This window comes from Oncorhynchus mykiss, chromosome 13, assembly GCF_013265735.2.
Source record: "Oncorhynchus mykiss isolate Arlee chromosome 13, USDA_OmykA_1.1, whole genome shotgun sequence".
In the NCBI taxonomy this organism is placed as follows: domain Eukaryota; kingdom Metazoa; phylum Chordata; class Actinopteri; order Salmoniformes; family Salmonidae; genus Oncorhynchus; species Oncorhynchus mykiss.
The window spans coordinates 12,915,768-12,927,985 of NC_048577.1; the positions used below are offsets into that span (position 1 = coordinate 12,915,768).

Below are 12,218 nucleotides of genomic sequence, written 5' to 3' on the forward strand. Positions count from 1 at the left end.
AGTGAGAGAGAAGACACAGAGAGCGAGAGAACAGAATAGGAGGTATGCAGATTGTTTCCATGTGTGTCTGTGGGAGGGATAGCTGAGTGGTCTGCAGGCAGGTGCGGTTAGACCCTAATGAGAAAAGTAGTGTAGGTAATGGAGGACAACCCAACACACTGCAGCCCAGTGGCACAACACAGACAGCCAGGGAGACACCACAAGTGGACTGTACTCTGAGGAAGGAGTCTGATACGCCAAAACCTCAGCCATCTACAGTATACATGTACACCCCTGAAGTTAATGTTGTTGATGTGCAGATTTCTGTGTGTCCTCTGGGTAAGACCACAAGTTTACTGTCGCAAAGACTGCAAACCAATACTGAAAACTAGTCATTTAAAAAAAACATGTCTGATTGTTGTGTTTTGTCGTGTTTACAATTGTTTGGCAGAAAATGTGAGATAGTGTGTGGAAGCGGAGAGAGGTGGTAGCTACCTGAGACTGCTGGGGGATGTTCAGAAAGTTGTCCCGTGCTCCGATGCTGACAAACCTGTTGGGAGCTGTGGAGCCTGCCGTGGAGTATGCTACAGAGAGAGATACACACACCGTCACACACACACATGCAGAGTCAAACACATAGTCACACACACATGCATGCACACACACACACATTCACACACATACACATATTCAAACCCACACATATTCAAACCCACGCATATTCAAACCCACACACACACACACACAGACAGACATAGCCACACGCATACGCGCACACTCACACACGCACTCACACACACAGGCACACACACACACACACACACACACACACACACACACACACACACGCACACACACACGCACACACACAATTGTACAATATGTGCATGTTACTGTGTTATTACTGGATTCTGGGAAATGATGTTTAGAATGAGCTAGAATTCATAAGACTATACTGATAATTGATCAGTCTTGATCATTGATAATACTGCATATAAACTGTAGTCCCAAAGTCTCCTAGATAGATAGACTGGGAAAAATGGAAGCCCTTTATGAGGGTCAGACAGGGATAGATGGGAGCTCTTTATGAGGGTCAGACAGGGATAGATGGGAGCTCTTTATGAGGGTTAGTTACTGTGGGGAAGTGAAGTAAACTGGGCTGAGCCTCCTCCTCCTGTTAGTCCCAGATACACCTTGCAGCCCAGGGCCCTGTGTCTGGATCTATAGGGGGAACCAATAGGAAATAAGCTCTATAGGGGGGAACTAATAGGAAATAAGCTCTATGGGGGAACCAATAAGAAATAAGCTCTATGGGTGGAACCAATAGGAAATAAGCTCTATAGGGGAAAACCAATAGAGAATAAGCTCTATGGAGGGGAACCAATAGGGAATAAACTCTATGGAGGAGAACCAATAGGAAATAATCATAATTTGTGTGCTGGCCAATGCTCCATTCTGTTGATAAGGAGCTCATGTTACTCTGGTGAAGGTACTCAAGACCAGAGAAGGGGTCCAAATGTAGGGCAGTTGTTGTGCTTACTGGACTCCAATGATAGGCAGCTGAATGACACTGCCATTCTGACCGAGTGAGGGCGGAGTGAGGGGGAGGTTGGAGTAGTTTGTGGGAATTCATGTGTGTGTGTGTGTGTATGTGTGTGTGTGTGTGTGGTGAAAACTGGGAACAAAATGAATAAGATAAATAAAGACAAGGAGGTGGAGGAGGGAGAGAAGAGGTGTAGATTTATTTATATAAAAGTATATTATATAAATAAAGTGATACAGATAGGCGATAAACTATAAAAATGGGGTGGGAAAGTAGGAAGGACAGGACGACGAAAGAGACAAAGAAAAATAACAGGAAGTGACCAAAGCAGCTCCGTCCAGTGCCCCCTCTCTCTCGGTGTGCCTCTCCCGTGGCCCGACTCTCAACGCACCTCGCCCTGCCTGCCTAGAGGAACCAAGCCAGCCAGCCAACGGAGGTAAAGCATGCACACCCCCACGAGCGACACTCCTTTCTCCCCCCATTTCCCTAATTAGACCTAGCGGTATATGTTTAATGATGATTGATATTTATTGTTTATGTATGTGATTTTCAAGTTGTTTTTATTTTATTCTCATTTTTTTCTTTTATTGTTGTGAGATATAATGTGGAAGGAAGGAAGCAAGGGAATTGTGGGTAAAGTGGGGCATCATGGGTAAAGTGGGGCATCGTGATGTTTTATGGAGTCCACGCCAACTGCCCTAATTTTGTTCCCTTAACAAAGAAAAACAAGAATGAAAGGAAAAAAGAAAGGAAATAAATGAGTATATCAAATTAAGCAAAGAAAAACAAGAAATGAGAGAGGGGTCAATTTAGTCTTCTGTTGTCATAGACAGACCATGCATAGTCTGGGTTGAAAGGATAGCAGTTAGCCAGACACTAGGACCTACTCTATAGGACAGAATACAGGGCACTGGTCCCCCCCCACTACAAACACTTCAACCAGAAGAAGGGAGAAAACCTAGCTACACTGCCTCCTGTGGTGCTAGCAGGAAACACAGATAGAGAGAGAGAGAGAGAGAGAGAGAGAGGAAAAGAGAGAGGAACTGAGAGAAAGAAATAGGAAAGTTAGGTTGGAATAGAGAGAGCAAGAGAGAGAGATTGATAGGGATCTATGGCATAGGCGTGGCAGTCTGCTCTACAGGAGTGGATAGAGTACTGCTCAGGGAGGGGACAGTGAGGACTGCTCAGGGAGGGGACAGTGAGGACTGCTCAGGGAGGGGACAGTGAGGACTGCTCCAGGGAGGTGACAGTGAGGACTGCTCCAGGGAGATGACAGTGAGGACTGCTCCAGGGAGGGGACAGTGAGGACTGCAGGGCGCTCAGGATCCGAGGAGGCTGGTTGGAGGAGGATGGAAGGATGGAATCAACAGTGTTTTGGCTCTGTTCCATTAATTAATTCCTTTAACTCCTCCCACCAGCCTCCTCTGGCCAGGAGTGAGGAGGTGGTGACTGGGTTTGGGACTCTAACCAACTACCCTTGGTTGGGGAGTGGGGTTTCTCTACCTAGAGTTAACCTACATGTACTCATTTTGATTTAGGATTTGATATCTCTAGATATCTCAGGGGGTCTGAGGGGCGAAGTGGTTGGAGGTGAGGGCGAGAGCGGGGGGGGTCACTTACACGGAGATGCGGGCGAGCTGAGTCCGCCGCCGTCGGGGGGTGTGTTGATTGGTTTAGAATCGGGCATGGGGAGGGGCACGGGGCGCGCCACTGGGGGCGGCGGGGGCAGCAGGAAGGAGCCTGGCATTTTGCTCTGGCTGTGACCACCTCCGTTAGGCTGCAGAGACAGCAGACACCACACAGGACAGGGTGAGCACTCAGCACACACACCACCCAGGACAGGGTGAGCACTCAGCACACACACCACCCAGGACAGGGTGAGCACTCAGCACACACACCACCCAGGACAGGGTGAGCACTCAGCACACACACCACCCAGGACAGGGTGAGCACTCAGCACACACACCACCCAGGACAGGGTGAGCACTCAGCACACACACCACCCAGGACAGGGACACACACATACGGCTGATGGAAGCACCAGCTAGCCACCAGTCAGTCTCACACAAACACACAGAAACCATGACGACAATGGAAATAAATACTGGAGGACACTAGAGCAGGAAGACAGACAGAATGTGGGAGTTAGACTGGGACATACAGAACTTAAAAAGGGAGGGAAAAATATACATCTGGGATCTGAGATTGTGGACCATAAGAAGGTAGAATCCCAGAAGAGCAGCAAGATAACATGGCTGAATATTCCAGCGTTTTTCTATAGGGAGTCAATCCAGTACAACGGATCGTGTGGAAGTGCAAGGGTCTTAGTCCGTTTGTGTGGCGTGAAACCCTAACAGTCTGTGTGTGTCCCATGTCCCCTCCAACCCTCCCTGACCTCTCACCTGTCCCCCGGACTGCCCCGAGCCGTCGGCGCAGACGAATTGGACAAACTCCTTGAGCGGGTCCTGGTGGTGGTGGTAGCGGATGGTGGGGTGAGTGAAGTAGGGACTGGACTGCTGGATGATGGAGGAGGAGGGGAAGTGGAGAGCTGACGCTGAGGCACGGGGACTCCCTGAGAGAGAGGGGGAGGAGAGGGGGAAGAGTGAGAGCGTGAGAAGAGACAGAGGGAGGAGAGTTAGTTGGGTCCATGTAATCCCACTCCAGACACAATTCATATAACACATTCAGAGAAGACAAGAAACACAACAGTGACACAAACTAGACAGAATAGAATAACTGATGTAATCCAACACATTAGACTGAATAGAATAACTGATGTAATCCAACACATTAGACTGAATAGAATAACTGATGTAATCCAACACACTAGACTGAAGGGAGTAATTGATGTAATCCAACACACTAGACTGAAGGGAGTAACTGATGTAATCCAACACATTAGACTGAATAGAATAACTGATGTAATCCAACACACTAGACTGAAGGGAGTAACTGATGTAATCCAACACACTAGACTGAAGGGAGTAATTGATGTAATCCAACACACTAGACTGAAGGGAGTAATTGATGTAATCCAACACACTAGACTGAAGGGAGTAATTGATGTAATCCAACACACTAGACTGAAGGGAGTAATTGATGTAATCCAACACACTAGACTGAAGGGAGTAATTGATGTAATCCAACACACTAGACTGAAGGGAGTAATTGATGTAATCCAACACACTAGACTGAATCCTTACTGGGTTGAATACATCTGTTAATTCATCTGATGGCAGATTGGTTTATCAGTGTGGTAATTTCAGAGCGTTAGAGAGTGGACATCACATGATTTTCTCCAGGGGTTTATTATAGATGTAAATGCGTGTGATTTATTAGTGTGTTTATCAGTGTGGTGATTAGAGAGAGTTAGAGAGTGGACGTCACATGATTTCCCCCTGTGGTTTGTACTACAGGGAGTCTAATGCTACTTGTGTATCTAAATGAACAGAATCATCCAAGGCTGCAACATCTGGTCCTGTTCATACAAAACATCTCTTCTGTATTCTCTGTATATCTACAGTAAGCACAGCTTGAACACACACACATACATAAATGCAGACACGTATTACGCACACACACATGCATACGCACACACACACTGAAGCATGACAGTCAGAGACACACACACACACACACACACACACACACACACACACACACACACACACACACACACACACACACACACACACACACACACACACACACACACACACTTTCCTGTTGGTAATGCTTGTTGGGAATGTGTAATCAATCATAGCCTATCATTGCTGTGTGGTTCGGCCCAGTAGTATGAAGCCTGGGAGAGTTAAATCCCACCGCTAAATCCCTTATAGACATTAGTCATTGTGTGTGTGTGTGTGTGTGTGTGTGTGTGTGACAGTGTCTTCTGAGATTCTGTGGCCTTGGCGATTTGGCACTGAAAACAGGCAAGCTGGTTGGTAGACTGCAAGGGGACTTGCATCTGTGAATGTGTCTGTCTGTCACCCTCTATCTCTCCAGTGTATGGAGATGTGTGTGTCTGTGTGTGTGTACGTGTGTACGTGTGTGTGTACGTGTGTGTGTACGTGTGTACGCGTGTGTGTACGTGTGCGTGTGTGTGTGTGTGTGTGTGTGAGAGAGAGAAAGTGGGCTCACTAGACCAGACTGACTACCAGAATAAACAGACAACAGTCACACCTGGCATCCAGGCCCTGCCAACAGGAAATAAACTAACCCAGACAACATCTATGCCGATAGCTCCATCCCAGCTACTGATGTCAAGCCTCTCCCTCACTCCTTTCCCTCAGTCTATCCCTCTCCCCCTTTTTCCCTCACCCCTTCTCCAGTCTCTCTCTGTCCCTCTTGGGGCGGCAGGGTAGCCTAGTGGTTAGAGTGTTGGACTAGTAGCCGGAAGGTTGCAAGTTCAAATCCCCGAGCTGACAAGGTACAAATCTGTCAGGCAGTTAACCCACTGTTCCTAGGCCGTCATTGAAAATAAGAATTTGTTTTTAACTGACTTGCCTAGTTAAATAAAGGTAAATCAAATCTCTCCCTCACTCCTTTCCCTCACAGTCTCTCCCTCACTCCCTTCTCCAGTCTCTCTTTATCCCCCTCACTCCCTCACTCTTTATCCCTCCCTCCCTTTCATTGGTTTCTTTATAGCAGTGTGGCCTCTGAGGGACTTTCTATTTGGACGGCGGCCATCTTAGCAGCCCCCCTCCTCTTCCCCTCCTCCTATGGAGCCTAAACACTGTCTCAGTCTCACACTACAACTCTATTACAGACTAACCTCTTAGCAGTTTGTAGACACATTCTAACTGGGAGAAGGGGTCAGCTATGAATCAGATATACCTGAAGCTGGTCTGACACATCTTCCCGCAACACAAGTAACAGAAAGTCAATAGAATAATAGAATGTACAGCTCTTCTAGCACTTGGACAAGCTCTATATACTTAAACCAATCCTTCACTGTTGTTATACTAGGAAATGAAAATGAAAAGTATAACATATCTATATCAAATGTATACCAATCTAAATGTACAATTCTTAAGCTATTCTAGTGAAACGTGAAGGGGAGAGCTGTAAGAGTCCAAAGGACCTTTACATGATAGGGCTGCTTTGGCTGCGGACCAGGCCAATCCTCAGAGAAGAGAGAGAGAAGAGCGAGAGAAGAGAGAGGGATGGAGGAAAAGAGAGAGACAGAAAGAGGGAGTGGGGGATGTATTTATTCCATTGGAAAGTAAAACTCAACAGGGACTACAGTAGCTGGCAGGCTCATATCTCAGAGGGAGAAGAGGAATTCTCAGACCGGAGGCCTGGAGACCATTTTGCTATCCTCACAACGTTCTTCTATAAGGTGAGGAGGCGGGCCGTTTGAAACAACTAGTGTGTCTGTGTGTGTGTGTGTGTGTACGCCCGTTACACTTGTGTGTGTTTGCCCTGTTTGAAACAGAACTGGCTCGATCACATTACTGGCATGAAGACACACAAAATAAAGAAAGCGAGAGAGAGAGTGAGACAGAGTGTGGAAAACAGTGATGAGAGAGAGAGAGATAGAGCTGAACTGTTGCAGGCCATGGTAATAAATGTCAAGAGATCTCTGGATCTTATCGCTAGTTCTCAGATCAAAGTGGGTTAAATTCTACTACTGCTTTCAATGATGACCTGTGGGGTGGGGTCTGGAGATCTGTATATCTATAAGGGGGTGGGGTCTACAGATCTGTATATCTATAAGGGGGTGGGGTCTGGAGAGCTGTATATCTATAAGGGGGTTGGGTCTGGAGATCTGTATATCTATAAGGGAGTGGGGTCTAGAGATCTGTGTATCTATAAGGGGGTGGGGTCTGGAGATCTGTATATCTATAAGGGGGTGGGGTCTAGAGATCTGTATATCTATAAGGGGGTGCGGTCTAGAGATCTGTATATCTATTAGGGGGTGGGGTCTAGAGATCTGTATATCTATAAGGGGGTGGGGTCTGGGGGCAGGGCTTGGTCTCACCTGGACTCACCCCTGCCATTGTGCTGTGTGTGAACGCCATCTATCAACCATCTCTCTCTCTCTCTCTCCCTCCCTCTCTTTCTCTATAAGGGTGGTGAGGGACTTTAGGGGTTGGGGCTGGGGCTCACCTGGTCTCACTCCTGCCAGCACGGGCAGCGGGTGGTGTGTGAACGTCATGCGGGGGGACCTCGTCTGGGGCGACAGGGCGTTGAAATCAAACTTCCCCGGCTTCTTAAGAGAACCAGGCGAGGACAGTCCTGGCAACAACAAATAAATGGGATCAATATAAAAAGAATATCAAAATGGGGGAGAAGAGGAGTTGGGTTTAATGTACAATGTTTTGGACTGGCTGCTACACTTAAATCAAAACATGTAAAAGGGAATTCATGATTAGAAATGTTTTATTCTTTGATTGATTGGTTTTAAAGCAATTTGATTGGCTGATGACAGTGCATTGTTATGAGTCCTGTTGGATATTGGCCATTCTCCTAACCAATCCCAGCCTGGCGGGCTCAGGACTTGCAGAATTCTCAGTATAAACAGTGCCCTCAAAAAATATAATGGGTGAATTGAAGTTGTGGCTTCGGGGTGGTCAGGGTGGGGGAAGGGTTGATGTAGGGTTGAATCAAGGCAGTAATTAAATCTACAAGCATTTTTAAATCTACATCCATTGTCTTCCAAGATTGGCTGAATATTCTCCTCTTTCCAAAGCTCCACAGCCTACCATAAGCTATATGAAGCTCCTTTCAAAATAGAAACACTGTATATAAACTACAGTATAGAGCCTGCAGCTGCTCAGTGAGAAAGACAAGCAGACGGAATGTTAGAGAGGGAGGGATGAAGGGAGGGAGGGAGAGAGGCGAGAAAAGCGTGGGAGAATGTGAGTGAAGGAAGGAGAGAGTGAGTGATGTCAGAGTGGAACCTGTGAAAATGTAGCAGTATTTTTCGTTTTGTTTCTTTTCCTTTCTAGGAATGTCTGAGATGGACATGTCATAAGATAGTAAACATGGTTCATTATCTTCATCTCACACTCACTCACATACACACACACACAACAACCCTCACACACTCACCGATTACCACACACACTCACCGATTACCACAAACCCTCACACACTCACCGATTACCACAAACACTCACCGATCACCACAAACACTCACACACTCACCGATTACCACAAACACTCACACACTCACCGATCACCACAAACACTCACACACACTCACCGATTACCACACACACTCACTGATTACCACACACACTCACCGATTACCACACACACTCACACACTCACCGATTACCACAAACACTCACACACTTACCGATTACCACAAACACTCACACCCTCACCGATTACCAAACACACTCACTGATTACCACAAACACTCACACACTCACCGATCACCACAAACACTCACACACTCACCGATTACCACAAACACTCACACACTCACCGATTACCAAACAATCACTGATTACCACAAACACTCACATACTCACACATTCATCGATTACCACACACACTCACCGATTACCACAAACCCTCACACCCTCACCGATTACCACACACACTCACCGATCACCACAAACCCTCACACACTCACCGATTACCACAAACCCTCACCGATTACCACAAACCCACACACACTCACCGATTACCACAAACACTCACACACTTACCGATTACCACAAACACTCACACACTCACCGATTACCACAAACACTCACACACTCACCGATCACCACAAACACTCACACACTCACCGATCACCACAAACACTCACCGATTACCACAAACGCTCACCACAAACACACACACACTCACCATTTACTACACACACACACACCGATTACCACAAACACTCACACACTCACCGATCACCACAAACACTTACACCCTCACCGATTACCACAAACACTCACCGATTACCACAAACACTCACACACTCACCGTTCACAACAAACACTCACACACTCACCGATTACCATAAATACTCACACCCTCACCAATTACCACAAACACTCACACACTTACCGATTACCACAAACACTCACACCCTCACCAATTACCACAAACACTCACCAGTAACCAAAAACACTAACACACTCACCGATTACCACAAACACTCACACACTCACCGATCACCACAAACACTCACACACTCACCGATCACCACAAACACTCACCGATTACCACAAACGCTCACCACAAACACACACACACTCACCATTTACCACACACACACACACCGATTACCACAAACACTCACCGATTACCACAAACACTCACCGATTACCACAAACACTCACACACTCACCGATTACCACAAACACTCACACCCTCACCGATTACCACAAACACTCACCGATTACCACAAACACTCACACACTCACCGTTCACAACAAACACTCACACACTCACCGATTACCATAAATACTCACACCCTCACCAATTACCACAAACACTCACACACTTACCGATTACCACAAACACTCACACCCTCACCAATTACCACAAACACTCACCAATAACCAAAAACACTAACACACTCACCGATTACCACAAACACACACACACTCACCGATTACCACAAACACTCACCGATTACCACACACACACTCACCGATTACCACAAATGCGCATCGATTACCACAAACACTCACACACTCACCGATTACCACACACACACCGATTACCACAAACCCTCAACGATTATCACAAACACTCACACACCCACCGATCACCACAAACACTCACACACTTACCGATTGCCACAAACACTCACACCCCCACCGATTGCCACAAACACTCACCGATTACCACAAACACTCGCCGATCACCACAAACACTCACACTCACCGATTACCACAAACACTCACACACTCACCAATTACCACAAACACTCACCGATTACCACAAACACTCACCGATCACCACAAACACTCACACACTTACCGATTACCACAAACACTCACACCCTCACCGATTACCACAAACACTCACACACTCACCGATCACCACAAACACTCACACACTCAACGATTACCACAAACAATCACACACTCACCGATTACCAAACAATCACTGATTACCACAAACACTCACACAGTCACCGATTACCACAAACACTCACACACTCACCGATTACCACACACTCACACACTCACCGATTACCACAAACACTCACACACTCACCGATTACCAAACACTCACCGATTACCACAAACACTCACACTCTCACCGATTACCACAAACACTCACTGATCACCACAAATACTCACACACTCATAATTTACCACAAACACTCTCACACTCACCGATTACCACAAACACTCACACACTCACCGATTACCACAAAGACTCACACTCACCGATTACCCCAAACACTCAAACACTCACCGATCACCACAAACATTCAAACACTCACCGATCACCACAAACACTCATCGATTAACAGACACTCACTGATTACCACACACTCAAACACTCACCGATTAGCAGATACTTACTGATTACCACACACACACAAACACTCACCGATTAGCAGACACTCCCTGATTACCACACACACACAAACACTCACCGATTAGCAGACACTCACTGATTACCACACACACAAACACTAACCGATTAGCAGACACTCACTGATTACCACACACACAAACACTCACCGATTAGCAGACACTCACTGATTACCACGCACACAAACACTCACCGATTAGCAGACACTCACTGATTACCACACACACACAAACACTCACCGATTAGCAGACACTCACTGATTACCACACACACACAAACACTCACCGATTAGCAGACTCTCACTGATTACCACACACACACAAACACTCACCGATTAGCAGACACTCACTGATTACCACACACACACACACAAACACTCACCGATTAGCAGACACTCACTGATTACCACACACACTCAAACACTCACCGATTAGCAGACACTCACTGATTACCACACACACTCAAACACTCACCGATTAGCAGACACTCACTGATTACCACACACACTCAAACACTCACCGATTAGCAGACACTCACTGATTACCACACACACACAAACACTCACCGATTAGCAGACACTCACTGATTACCACACACACACAAACACTCACCGATTAGCAGACACTCACTGATTAGCAGACACACAAACACTCACTGATTAGCAGACACACAAACACTCACCGATTAGCAGACACTCACTGATTACCAGACACACAAACACTCACCGATTAGCAGACACTCACCGATTAGCAGACACTCACCGATTAGCAGACACTAACTGATTAGCAGACACACTCACATTCACTTTAACATTCAGACCCAGGACCTTTTCATACTATTTTTAGTCATTTTCATATTAATCCTAGAATCCTAACAGACAGTATTTGTTCCCAAACTTTGTGGTCTATTTCTGAGGTCCTGACATTAAAATCCTTAAAATCCCATTCAACCACAATTCCTCCGGTTCCAGCTGGGTATGTGTGAAAGTCTATGGAGAGAGAGTGCAGTGTGGGGGCGTGTAAACAAAACGGTGTGAAAGAGTTAAGTCTGCAGCAGGTGGGAGGGAGGGAGTGACTAATATGTGTGAACCATTTATGTCTTTAACCAGGCCTAGGATCTAGTGGGTATAGTGTGTGTGTGAGTTTCATTTATTACCAAGGCTAGGAGGCTAGGGGGCTAGGAGGCTAGG

The 12,218-nt window shown here is 46.4% G+C and overlaps 1 protein-coding gene across 21 annotated transcripts in view; it reads right to left on the reverse strand.

Annotated features, from left to right (window-relative positions):
• Nucleotides 1-12,218, reverse strand: part of LOC110485647 (nuclear factor 1 X-type) — a 175,121-nt gene that overhangs the window by 7,006 nt on the left and 155,897 nt on the right. For 10 of the 21 annotated variants that reach the window (XM_036940274.1, XM_036940268.1, XM_036940270.1 and 7 more), the window contains 4 exons: nt 7,634-7,762; nt 3,925-4,094; nt 3,143-3,299; nt 475-563 (listed from right to left, as the gene is read on the reverse strand). In XM_036940274.1, coding sequence (XP_036796169.1) covers nt 475-563; nt 3,143-3,299; nt 3,925-4,094; nt 7,634-7,762 — 545 coding nt within the window. Of the gene's footprint in view, nt 1-474; nt 564-837; nt 2,234-3,142; nt 3,300-3,917; nt 4,095-7,633; nt 7,763-12,218 lie in introns of those variants that run through there. The other 11 variants (XM_036940278.1, XM_036940281.1, XM_036940276.1 and 8 more) reach the window with 5 other exon arrangements.